Raw genomic sequence first — 14,043 nt, forward strand, 5'->3', positions numbered from 1 at the left:
AACACGGTCGGCTGGCCTATTCTATATTAAACAGTATGGTAATACTTGGTCGGCGCGAAAAATGAGTAACAAGGATATACCGAGTCTGGCTTGTTATTATGCAATAACTTACCAACCGGTTCCCGTGAGCTATCCCCTTCGTAATGTCCCGTGTCTTCTACGGAGCTGCGCCAGACAACGAACGAGGGAGCGAAAAGAAGAAAAAAGAAAGGAGGCGGAGGAAAGCATGGTCTAAACGTGCTTCACGGACCAAGCAACGTCTCTATCGGGACGCCAAAGCGCTGAATATGCATGCCGAACGTACATGCATTGAACATGCTAGATTGTATTCTCGCGTGTGTATGTGTGTGTACGTAGAGACACGAGTGATAGCGCAGTAATGTGATTGCACTGTAAGCGGAGGTGAACGTAGATTTTTTGGTGAATCGTAATGTGACATTGCTTATGATTATCTATGGAATAAAAACTTTTGATTTTGCTAAAGCTGTATGATGGATTCTTAAATTTGGAGCGATTCGTTGTATTATTTGTACAATAGATACGGTGTTCTTTCGACTGAGGAAGCATAAATACATCTTTGATGAAAATGTGTTGAAAATTTCTGATTTTAGATTTAGCCCTCATTTTAGCTTACTACTGATTTATTGTTAAAATGTTAAAGAAATGTTTCTAACGATATTTAATTGCAATATTTAATGTATATTATTGTAACGACAAAATCAAGGAATCATGAAACGCCAGAAAGCTCAAATCCAATGCCCGCTTTTGATGAGATTTTCTGCGTGAATTTTATGTATACAGAAAGAATCGCTTGATTTTAATATATACTCATTACCTAACTTTATTGTTCCAGATAAAACTACATTTGTTCACGATGTAAATTTAGCTCATCATCATCATAAGTATTTAACATTTCCCTCTGAATATTTTCTCTATCTGGAGTTAGATTGTGTTTGCAGCCAAGTCTTTAGAATCATCCTGTATACAAGACTCATCCAGCTTATCTCCAAGATGTAAAGAAGCATCTTTCTTAGCAGGAATTCCGTTTTTTCTCTACCGTTCTTAAGTTTGTGTACCTTTTATTTAAAAATAAAAAAGCTTCAGATACATACTATAAGCTGCTATGTAAAGATTACCGAGCAAAGTAGTTCGAAATAAGATAAGGTTTATATAAAATTTATTGCATTTGAAAATTACATGCATAATGTAATATTTATTAAAACATGCAAAATCAGAAAACAATCGAAACGTGTAAAAGTAAAATCGTACTACGTTGTTTGGAAGATATAAGATACACTATGAACATACGCGTGAACATAAAGATTACAACAAAGTGACGATATACTACATACAAGGTAACAGCGAAGTAATGTTGAAAATTTGTTCACCAATACTAAAGAAAGAATATTTTATTACGTTATTCAAAAGTCATGAACGATGATAATACGCTATTGGATCATAGACAAAGTAATTATGTACGTTGAAAGAGGCTTTCTGTGGTTGCTCACTTCACACGCAGTATTAACAACGAGTGAATATTTAATTGTTCTTATCGCATACTGAATCCGCTCGGAAGTTAATAACAATAAATAGTTTGATATATATTTGACAGAAGTAAGATTTAACAATTTTGTAAGGGTTTTGTTTGCAACTGAATGACTCGATCCTTGCTGAATGATGGTTGATCCGCATGTGACCTTAGTCTCGCTCCCTCCCTTCCATGCGCCCCTGATACGCCTTTTTCTGGTATGGGTGGAAAGCTGCCTGAACTTACGAGAGATATTCGGCTTTTCGTATCAATTTACATCGTCGGCAACTTGTATCAACTTACATCTGTTTTCAAATTACCTTAAATTTATCTCTTCAGGAAATCCTCAATTTATAACACATCTCAAGCTATTTGAGTGTGAAATAAACTAGAATTCTAAAAAATGTACTGTTTATTGCTCCTTCTCCTTAAAAAGATTAAGAATCCTACCCAAAAATAGCCTCTTTTACGATCGTGCTATAAGCGTTACCAACGAACATCCGACGTAATTCTTTTAAGTATTCCAAACGGAACAAGGTAATAAATATTTGTTGTGATCATTTAACTCGCACAGTTTCGCGTATTCTTTAACATATTACTGGCGATAAAATTAATATTAATATGATGTTTCTCTCAATCGGTAATAGGATGCGCTGCATCAATATTAATACAGAAATGCTCATTTGTAATAATTGCGATTGTGCAAGATAATTTTTATTAAAGGTTAATTAATAAATAAGCAGGTGACGCGATAAATTACTAAAGAATATATTATCACGAAATCAATGCAAACAGTTATGTAGGAGAAAGGAGCATAGTACATCATTTAATTTTAATCTGGCAAATGAGACATTTACAGAAAACAGTTACAAAGAACTTACTTTATAGAAACTATTTTTAACATTTTTAAATAAAAAGCTGTTTTCTGCTTACAAAGCAACTTCCTTAGAATTGGACGAGACTAGAGGAATTTGTAGTCCTTTAACGACTCAAACTCTTCTTCGCTTGCGTTTATGAGGGTGAAGGGTAACAACGCCATTAACGTGACGTCTGGTGCACGTTCACGAAATTTCGATAAGGCCCGACCGTGCATAAATTCTAGCCATAGAAATATATTTCGTATGACGAATGCACGAATACCGATCTCTCTCAGCCAGTTTTCCTTATCTATGCACGCAACTGAGCAGCTCAACAATCTGAAACAATCTGGTCGCGGGCGGAATACTTTAAATATGTCGTGCTTCTACGTGATTCGACTGCGAAAAAATAAGGACAAAATAAAGGCAAAAATCTAGTTATTTTTCTTCGCGCCGCGTCGACACTGTACTCTCGATTGATCGTTCTTTGCTTGAGTAAGGTCCTGTTACTGAATATTTACTTTTCGAGGAAGTGTGCATATAGGGTGTCGTAAGAAAAAGAACGTACTACTACGCCAAGCGTAATTTTTCCACCCAAAAAAACTTAAAAAAGAGAAAACAGAAATATATATTCTATTGTAAAAGGAATCTTTTTAAAACTGTAGCTTAATTTTGCAACAGTTAGAAGATTACTAACGATACTATAAGAGAATATACTATGTGGAAAATATTAACAAAATATTATGTTATACTGATTTATCGAGTAATTTGGTTTTCTTGCTAAATTATATATAAAATTGCAGATATAACGCTAATTTTACCAAAAATTAACACTTACATGTCAAATCAACGCGTAGTTAATAGATAATAATTAGCAATTGATTTTCTTTTTTAAAATATGAAAGTTTGTTTGAAAGAACTAATTCTTTCCTTTTAGAAAAAAATCTTCATTTTCAATTGAAAATTCCTAATATAAGATTTCCCCAAGATAAAGCAAGAATAGTTTTCTAATGGTGGAAATATTTTTTCTATGCACAACTAAACACTAAACACAATGGGATAAATTGAACATCTTATTGCTTATGAATGATTAAATCGATAGTTTAATCGAATATTTAAAGAAAACGATCCTTTTTCTATTTGAAATTCCAAGATACATTTGCATTAAAATTCACAAATGTTTTGAAAATTTAAATGGCGATATTGTATTTTGTATTGAAACTGATACAATAACATGTAGTAAATTCAATTAAATATAAATTACACGATAAAACGCTTTTCCGGTTTCCGTTAAAATATCCGAATAAGAGAGAATTCTGAACAACTTTGGCATCTTTAATACGCCCCTCGTGCCGCACAACATTGGATTCATTTCCTGCTTTAAAATCCACTTAATAAAAAATTATCTGTGAATAGAAAATATCAACAGTCGTATAACTGAATTTTCTCATTATAAAGGCAAGCATTGCTAATGGAATTTGTAAGCAACCCGAAAATATGATAGGAAATTGAAACAGATTTAAAGAGAATAGATATCTTTGTGGAAGAAACCAAGACATTATTATTATAATAAGACTAGACAAAAGCATATTTCATATTGTAAGTGTAAAAAATATCTCATTAACTATTTAAAGACAATCTTTAAAATTTGAATCGGCTTATACAAGAAAACTTCCATTTCATTTAAAAAAAAGAGTTGAGCATTGCAAATGTATCAATGCATAAAAGAGGAATACAATACAAATAAAAGATACAATAGAATGAAAAACCTTCATTTTAAAAATATTGATTCCAATCACGTAAAATGCACTGTGTTGTAGTAACGAAATCTAGTTTCCCAAAATTTTCGATCAACTAATATTTAACATTCAAACTATCGATGGCTAAGGTACAATACTTGTATCAAAGAAGCTATGATAAAAGAAAAAATCTTTATCCGCATATCTTACAAACAATTATTTAAAACCTAAAAAATACATTGTTGTCGATGTATAAAATTTCCATGAAAAATTACCGGAATTGGTATCTCTTGCGCTAAAAGACACTACAAACACCCAGGAAGTATATAAATATACAAACTCCTTGAGCCTTGAATTATCTATATACCACTCTCTGGATGCAGATAGAATCTAATCAAAAATCCACTCCGAAATCTCTTCAATTACCCGTAGGTCGTGGAAGGCAGGAAGGAAGGAAGGACTGGGCACGGACTACCAACAAACGAGGATCGGGGCCGCTTGTAATTGCAAGCCGTAACACAGCCCGATACACCGTGTTATCTCTAATAACAGAACTGTCATGCATCAAAGTTCTCCTTGGCTAGTGCACGCGATTCGGATCTTCGAGCCGTCTAGACGAGCAAAGGTCGAGAGGAGAGGCGTAACTTCGTCAGGAATAAAACCTGTCGACAGTGTCAGCTTGGTTCGAAAACATGTTCGCGCGCATAGTGATTCGAACAGGCTGTGCAGATAAAGCCCGTGGAGAAATCTGGACCGTGGAACCGGTAATTTTCAGGGTGGCAAGGATAATTGAACGATTAAGCGAACTCGGGCTCGGCCTTTCAGTAGAGCAATCCCTGCGCGACGACGTCAATGGACGACGACAAGGACGATAACGACGACGACTGAGTAGATAGAAACGAAAGAGATGGCCGAATCGAGGCAGAAGGCGTAGGGGCAATTAAAAAGTTTGATTACCTTGCGACGAGTGATGTTGAACTCTCGGTTGCAGCTCTTGCATTGGGTGACCAGTCGATCGTTCGCCCAGGTCGCTGCACCCTCTTGCTGCTGCTGGTTCTGCTGCTGGTGAGCGTTGTCAGCGGCCTCGCGTAATTCCACGGCCGCCAATTTCGCCGTGCTCAATTGTCCCCCAAGTTCCTCCAGAGTCCGTTCCTGTTCGGTGCAGATCTCCTTCAACGCGTAATGTTCCTCCTGCAGCGCCAGGTATTTCTGCAACACATGGCCTGGAATTACGCCTCGACACCTTGAAACTTTGTCCCAGACGTTCCATTCGTTTCCCTATCCCCGTGTTATCGGTTGTTACGGGGCCGATTGCGGAGTCGAGTTGCGTCGACTATTAGTGAGAAGATTCGATTGCGCGAGAGCCGAAGAAGTTTCGGAAGATTGATGAAGGGAGGGAGAAAGGGAGATAGAGGAGAGAGAAGGAAGCGGTTGCTTGAAAAATCGATCGGCGAAGGCAAAGTGTTTTGAGGTTGAAGGAAGGCGTGCGAGGTATTGTGGGAGGGAACGAATAGGTGATTGAAACTGTGGGGTTTGGGTTAGGAGATTGTGGAAGTATTTTGTTCTGGAAAGGATATCGAGATGGGTAACCAAACTGTGAGAATTGTAGATATTTTCTTTTTTAAGATATTTTCCTTTTATTTCATACGAGACATTGAGATGATAAACAAATTCTTTTGTGGTCAATAAGAAAATTAGTTGCAATCAGATCTTCTTCTAGCGAATTATGTTTGCTGTTGATGTTCTATATTGTAAAAAATAAAGAAGTGTATTAAATACAGTACTAAATAAAGTACTAAATTCAGAACTACCAAAATTTCTATTTACTATAATTAATATTTTGAAGCAGAAAATTACATAACGCGAATTGATTTTTTACCAAAATGGTATAAAATAAGGCCACATTTTCCACATTAATTTTAAATTAGAAATAGAGCAATATAAAGTAATTCGTTATAAAATACTATATCTTATTATACGTTCGTATAGCTTCTCTTAAATAGTAGGTGTACTCTATTACCAGTCTATTAAAAGAGAGAGAGAGAAAAGAAACAGATAAGAAAGTCGTTTTGCTACACTTGGGAATTTAACAGCGTTATTGCATTTACTCCGTAAAAGCTTTCAGTAAACCATTAAACATTAAAAAAAATGTTATTTTTAACAATATCAAACCAATTATTACAATATCCTTTCGTACGATATCGCAATGATATTTCACAATGAAACAAAAGAAAAATTAACAATGCCATCACATGGTCGATAATGGCTAGAACTATATTGCAGAAAATTATTTGCATTTTCAAACATAACCAAGATAGCATCTCAAGTTTGATCATCCAGTTTGGAAGCTGGTGGTATGCGCGAATATGGCGAAGTTGAGGCCGATATGCAACGTACCTCGGACACCCGCCTCAACTGATCGATCTCCTGATGTAATTGAGAGATCTTCTCCGCGCTAGAGATCGATGCTTCCTGTAAGGAGGTTCTCCATTCGCGTTCGAGTCGCAATTCCCTCTCGACCCCGTTCGCCTTCGCTTCTCTCTCGGCAGCTTCAGCTCCCAAAATCCTCACCCTCTCTACTGCATCTGATTTCACGTCGTCCATTTCCTTGCACCTGATTAAGTCAAATCACTGGTACTCAAAGAATCGAACACAATACTATACGACAAACGCGGAAATTTTCTACGTACGACGGCTGAAGTTGTAATGGGAATAATCGTATGCAAAATTTCGAAAATTTTTGTAGTATTTAGAATCGTGGAGATAATTGGCATTTAAGCGTGAAATGATGTTGAATTTGATTCAGTTGAAATTAGTAAAGATAGTTAAGATTAAGATAAGATTCTTTTTCTTTTAAGTCTAATACTAGAATGTAATTAGGCCATTTCATAAATAACGGAATTTGTCATAATAGGAAGAAATATAATTTATAAAAAGAGAAATTAGATAGAAAAAACTTGAGAATTATCGTAGAAAATGAGAAAAAATACATCACTATATAATTTTTTTATTTTTATTTAATTTATGAAAAGAACTCGCTATTTACGAAATGATCTAATACATTATATGGAAATAATGAATCAACCATGATATTATAATTAAAATTGAAATGTGAATGAGATAACAAATTTTCTTGATTCTTCAGAAGTTATTACGCTCGTAATTTCAGTCTTACGATTTATCTGAAAGTACACGTATTTAAGACACTGCCTTGCGATCATTTAATAAAGATACAATGTAAGTAACCTAATTAGATTGTAGCGAAGTAACATTCGAACAAAATAACGACGAAACTTCGTCAGAATTTTCCGTTGTTATTTCAAGAGATTATTTTGAGAGACGAATAAATTATTATAATAACCGATATAGCCGTCCATTTAAACAAAATTCGTTCGAGAAACCGACGTACGCAGTTTCGTTGGCCGAGTTTACAGAAATACTAAGCTCCTCGACGAAAGGAAGTTACAAAAGCAAGGATCTGTAACTTAGTTGGAGTTCTCATTGAAACTTTCGCCATGATTATTCATGACCGAATACCGTTATCCGGCCGAAGAAACAGGCAGGTTGTTTTTTTAAAGACTTTATATTATAATCCCCGAGTGAATTCAGCAAAACGTCGGATCTCCGTACTCATTTATTTTTTCTCGAGTTCGTAATCCAATCTTTAACGGTGCAAAAGCTCAACTTACCTTCCGCTTCAATATAAATTCATCATTTCCACGCAAAATTATAATTAATCACGACGTAGAGAAATTACAAGAAATTTAAATAACGGAACGAAAAAGAACTCGAAAGCTATGCATAACTTTCCTTCTTTTATTATTATTATGAAGCTATACTACAGAAATTATTCGAACGAAAAGTCTCATCTTACGTCTAAACGATGATGATCTGAGGGTAATTAAATGCAAACTATCTTCTGTCATGAATTTATTTCCGCTGCATTGATATACAAGCACACAAGTGTCTGGGTGCATTATAAAGACCATTGCTCGATTGCTTATACATAATTATATTCATATAAAGATATTATATATATGTATGGCACGTTTGTTTCGTAAGTCTTTTGATAAACGTGAACGACACAAACGGTGTGTATATGCGTGTCTGTGAGTGTAGGTGTGTATATATATATATATATAACGACGAAGAATATATACGATCGTAAGAAACAATTTGATCGATATAAAGGCAAACAGAAAAAGTAAGTGGAATAAAGAAAAAAAAACGACTATAAAAATGATCGCAAGTCAGTTCCTGAAATACTGAGGTATCATTTATAATTCATAATTCTAATTGACCAGATACCATCAATCTAATATAATAATTGACGAGCAATTAACAAGAAAAAAGAGTGTACTTCTCACGCACGAGCAAGGCAATCGATTTAAAAGGGCAACACATTTACATGTTATTGCCCTGATTAGCAATCGATATTAATTCAGCGATTCGTTTACTCAACTCGAAGTATAAATCTACCAATTAGTACGGGAAACATGAATTTGTCGCTATAACATTAATATTTATATTATATTATATATATATAGACTTAATAATCTTAGATCGAGTAGCCGTTAAATGAAGGTTTGCCAATATCTCCATTAACGATAAATCGAATCTGTATCTATAATGTTTGCCTCGGCTAATCTACCCTAAGTCAGATCGCGTACGCGACGCCTAAGTAAAAAATAAATCACCTCTAACTACAGCCGTCGAGGGTATATCATTTCTCGATATCGTCATACGATAATCGTCAAGAGCCACGAGCTATAGAAAAATCTCTTATCACAACGACTAGGTTTGTAAATGCTAGAATGTTTAACGATAGTAAAGATAATATTAGTAATATTTTGCCGTTCCTGTATATAGCGCCCTTTTACGAGGATACGCGAGGAACGCGTGACTGAGTGAAATCGAAGTGTCAAGATTTTGTAAAATTAAAAGCGTCGATGATTGAAAAAAGAATTTGGTATTCGAAATTCTTCATCTTGTCATCAAAGTTTGTACTACGATAGAGAATCTTACTTTAAATTTAAATTAGAATTAAAATTTAATCGACAGACAATGCTTTACATTCGCTTATAAATTATAATTGAACAACTTTCATGATATTAAAATTTGATTTTGTAAACCTTCAAAGTAATTTTAAATAAAATAATTTTAAATAAAAATTGTCTTATACTTAGATCACATCGAATTCTTGAAATATTATATAACTGTACTAAATATTAGATTATATTTAATTGAAAATTAATAAAGTTCTATTAAAATCAGAATTTTTGTAATGCCAAAGTCTTTTTATATTAATCGCGCGATGATTCGAAGCCCCGCGGACGTTGACAACAAAATCTTACAGTAATGGCTTCAAGCTGCGAGTTCACGAGTACCTATGTTCGGAAAGCTAGATAAAGTATATATATGATAGAATGTTAGTATTAACTTCGATAAAATATTGATCGCGTCGAAATGTAATCTAAAACCCGATGAATCAGTCGCGCTTACAAAGTAATTAACACTAATGAAAGACAAATAAACATACTTTTCATCCATTTTCTGGATGGTTTCAGTCATCGATAGCGTCTTAGCCTCCAATTTAGTGATCAGTTCTGTTTTATGCTTAAGCGAGCCTTCGCACTCCTGAAATAAACCCTATTTCAGTGAAAGGCGGAAAAAACCGTTTCATTTGTTTCTCGATTAAAGGAAGAGCCCTGAAATAGCACGTAATCCTTAAAAGTAAAATGTACATTGTGTAATTTATAGCTGCAAGCTCATCCTGTACCAATGTAGATGATGTAATATGTATATGATAAATGTAAAACAGTTTTTTAAAATATTCAGACGTCGTAATCGTTAACGTATGGTGAAATTAATGGAAAATCGTGCAACATGAGTTTTCAATCCCATTAAACATAAATTGAATAAAAGATGTTTTTTCGTCGAGTTTCGAATGGAATATTAATTATTTGTCAATTGATATTACCTTCCATTGCATTTATCGGGAATCCGTGAAAATGTTCGATAAATATAAATGAATCTACTTTCTCTGTTAACAAAATCTAATGATAAATTATTTGATAGAGAAAAATTGCTATCAATTTGACAGGATAATTAATATTCGTTAAAATACAATGTTTTCACGATGGATTGAAATTAAATATCCGAGACACTCTACAAAAGGAGGGTAATAATTATAATCAAAATCTGATGAACAATAAAACGCATTCCGATTGAATGTGATGAAGATATGAAAAACATGCGTACAATAATGTTATTGTCGTCGATAGTTCTGTGGACAAAATAGCAATTTTATTGAAATAGCGTAACTATGCCGTAATAAAGCACAGTTACATTCATAAAGTGTCTCGATTGAAACACACCACGACAGGTGTTGCATTTAAAAGCTTATCGATGCATGGATTGCTGGATAATTAAATATCAAATATTTCATTCTCGTTCATATTCTACGCATTTTAGATATATAAAGTCCTGCCCCGTGAAAGATCTAAGTGACATAGCTTGTTTAGCGTTAAATGTATAATAATAGTGCTTCTGAATAATCCAACAACATTTTTCACGATTAAATTCTATTCATTAACAACCATTATATCCACAAATGTATCATAACAGTTATGCTTTTAGGCTCCGATTACAGTTACACGATATACAGTCAATGTCTACTAACTTAAATGATGCATAAGCTCCTCTGTTTCAACTTATTTCAGAATAATACAGATTTTCTACATAGGAGATTTATTAATAATATTAACTAGGGCATGCTTCAGTTAGAAACCTTCATAATTAAAAAATGACAAATTAATAAAGACAAAACAGTTTCAGCTATATCGAGTTTAATCCTTGTAAAAATAATAATGATGTAATTTATTTGTAACAGAAGCGATAAGAAAGAAAGAAGAACAGATGGTCTCTAAATAAATAAATTATTATGTTCAGAAGATTAGCAACCAGTTAATGAGCTAAAGAATTTATTGAAACTAAAAATTGAAACAGAGAGATGATTTAAGTATCTAAGAAAATCTATTATGAAATACAAAGAATGAAATAAAAATCACATTGCATAAATTATGTACAGAATTGTCAATTAACAAATGTTGAAATACACTAGTACTTCTATATACATCGACATTCTTTAAAATGTCATTGGACATTTCAGGAACACGTTCGTATAAAGGATTTGCCGTCATTTATACGCCCTTGATTACTCGAAATATTAAACGGAGTATGAAGATGCATAGTATAAAAACCATTCTCTAGAAACAGTGTTCTTTTATGCAGTCGATTGTTCCTCCGCCTCCATAGAAACCTCACCATTCGATTTACTCTGTTCTGGGGTATCAGGCTTTTCCATTTCCTTTACGTTAGCGCCATTTTGTTGCTCTTTACCCATTGTTTGTCCGTTATTATTAGGAGAACATGGTTGCTTAGTGAGGGATTGCTGCTGAGCATTAGTGGATTGTTGGTGATTGTTAGTTTGCTGGTTATTAGTCGGTTTTTGATGATTGTTAGCTGATTGTTGCTGATTATTAGGAGGGTGCTGATAATCAACCGCGGATACATTGTCTGCAGACGTGTAACATCGTGGTGAAGTGGGACTGGTCTTATTAAGAATTGATTTCGAGATACTGCTCGGCGTGGTTGGGCTACGAATATTTTCGCCGTCCTTTTTCATGTGGTTGCACTTCTCAAGATTATTCAGGATCTTGCCGATTTGATTCGTCTTCGCATGAAGCCGGCTCACCATTTCTCCTTTCTGCGTTAGTTCGTGCTCACATTCCTATAATGGAAATAGTCCCAGAAACAAGAAATTTCGAAAGCTACCCAACATCCCCAGCATGGCAAAAGGGAATTAGAAACTGTCTGAGTGGAATCAATGTTCGCTAAAAATCTGAAAAGCTGTTGGGATTAAAGCAGAAACGAAAAGGAACAGAAATGCGATGAAAAAACACATAGATTAGAAAACATGTAGGAAGAAATCATAATCGCGACGAGGATCTGCCTCGTGCTTAAACGTCGAAAAAATTTGTCATAATTGTAAATTTACTGATTAAACGTTTCGCTACAAAAGGCATTGTAATATTAAAACGAATAGTTCGAGAGAGTAAAATGGTTTTGATTTTACTCATAAGAAGCATCCTGCGTCGCGATTAGCGCGTAACAAGAAATACAATTGATCACCTGTAGCTTTTTATACATTTCCAAGTTAATTAACTTAATCTCGTCGAGCTGTCGTCGCAACGATATGATCGTATCTTGTTTCTCATGAATATCTTTCTCCAACAGCTTCATAGCCACTTCCATTTCTGACTTCATACTAATCTGTTCACAAAAAATTATTCGGTCATTTTCCTAATTTCAATTTCCACGATATTCATTTTTCAATATTTAACATGTTTAAACTATTAAAATTCAACTGGAAGAAAGAATATAAATAAGAAGAATCCACCTGTAATTCTAATTCCTTTTCTACATCCTGCCGCAATTTCTTTTCAGTATCTAGCCTACTTCTCAACTCCTCGATCTCTGTCGTAGTTTCAGTAATTTTGATCGGTGGTTTCCCATTCTGAAACCAGAGAAACTTCTCTTTGACGAAGGATGAACCGATAAAAAGACAGTTAAACATCAAAATCTCCGTACCTCGTTCGTGTCTTTAATTTCGATTCCCAACTCTTTTTTCAATTGTCTATTCTCCTCGTGAAGCGACAGAATGTTATTTTTAGCGATAGACAGGTCCTCCTTCATAAGAGCGTTTGTCGTTGTTAAGGATTCCACTTTGGCTTGAAGGTTTGTCACAGTTGCGCTGAAATCGATGTACAGTACAACGTCTAAACGTGTAACTCGCTCAAATTGAAATAAATCATCGCGGTATGTGACTGTAGAAAGTACAATTACTTTAAATGTCGGTTTAGTTCCTCGATGTAATTTTTCTGGTCGAGTACAGTTGTCATGTTATCATTTTCAAGCTCGTCGTCTGGAGATTCACCAGGTATATGATTGCTGTTTCGCAGGTATAGCGAGAAATCGATCACACCTTGTTGACAATCGAGGTCTTCTTCCTGTCGTAACAGTTTCCCCATTCAGTTTTAACCCCGTTAGACGATCTCCTGATCAGCGTGGAAAAAACACACGCAACTGACCTTTACACAGAAATTGCAGTCGATTACGTTCAAGCCCACCAACAAGCCCATTATAACGATTGCCTCTTCGCTCATCATCAGAGCGTCAGGCTCGAAATACTCGGACAATATATCTTCCTTGTGGTCGATTAAAACTTTCAAGTAGTCCGCTAGCTTTTTCTGCATTAACGCCATACGCAACCATGCTCGCGCTCTACCCATTGCAGTCCTGAAAAGGTCAGCCCGGTCAACAGACCGTATATCAAATAGAAATCGCTGGAGATGTGATTTGATAAAGCTGATCTAATTTCTTTTGCAATATGTTATTTAATATCGTACATAAAGTATCAGATGAATTGAATATTACATTATAAAATCTATTTTTACAAAGAAAATTAAAAAATTTATTTTAAGAGGAGAAATGTCAGAGATCTCTTAGCTTCGGTCAATTTTGACAGAAATATAGCTTAAGAAGCAGAGAATCAATTTTATATATTTTATCGACGTTAGAAGTATTATTATAAAAAATATTGTGTAATTTTCTTTGAAATAGATCAAGGTACTAAATTTAGTCTGATTCTGTTCTTCGATTAGCGCTAAGAAAATAATAGCTTACTTTGAGGAATATTTCTACTCAAATATAGATAAATATTGAGAATCGTAAAATGTTTATACAAAATAATATTAAAACTATTTTCAGTTAAATACATAAATCGTAGATACTTATAGCGAACATTGAAAATTTCTATATTGGAAAATGAATAATAAAGTTTCTATAAATTTTCTTA

General features: G+C 34.3%; 1 protein-coding gene across 6 annotated transcripts in view; it reads right to left on the reverse strand.

Moving 5' to 3' along the window:
* LOC100648326 (protein RUFY3) overlaps positions 1–14,043 on the reverse strand; it is a 30,280-nt gene that overhangs the window by 11,742 nt on the left and 4,495 nt on the right. For 4 of the 6 annotated variants that reach the window (XM_012311789.3, XM_048408608.1, XM_012311790.3 and 1 more), the window contains 8 exons: positions 13,277–13,484; positions 13,032–13,195; positions 12,777–12,939; positions 12,586–12,702; positions 12,318–12,458; positions 9,664–9,761; positions 6,522–6,738; positions 5,082–5,333 (listed from right to left, as the gene is read on the reverse strand). In XM_012311789.3, coding sequence (XP_012167179.1) covers positions 5,082–5,333; positions 6,522–6,738; positions 9,664–9,761; positions 12,318–12,458; positions 12,586–12,702; positions 12,777–12,939; positions 13,032–13,195; positions 13,277–13,484 — 1,360 coding nt within the window. Of the gene's footprint in view, positions 1–1,193; positions 2,735–5,081; positions 5,334–6,521; positions 6,739–9,663; positions 11,917–12,317; positions 12,459–12,585; positions 12,703–12,776; positions 12,940–13,031; positions 13,196–13,276; positions 13,485–14,043 lie in introns of those variants that run through there. The other 2 variants (XM_048408609.1, XM_048408610.1) reach the window with 2 other exon arrangements.

Source organism: Bombus terrestris, chromosome 9, assembly GCF_910591885.1.
Source record: "Bombus terrestris chromosome 9, iyBomTerr1.2, whole genome shotgun sequence".
In the NCBI taxonomy this organism is placed as follows: Eukaryota; Metazoa; Arthropoda; class Insecta; order Hymenoptera; family Apidae; genus Bombus; species Bombus terrestris.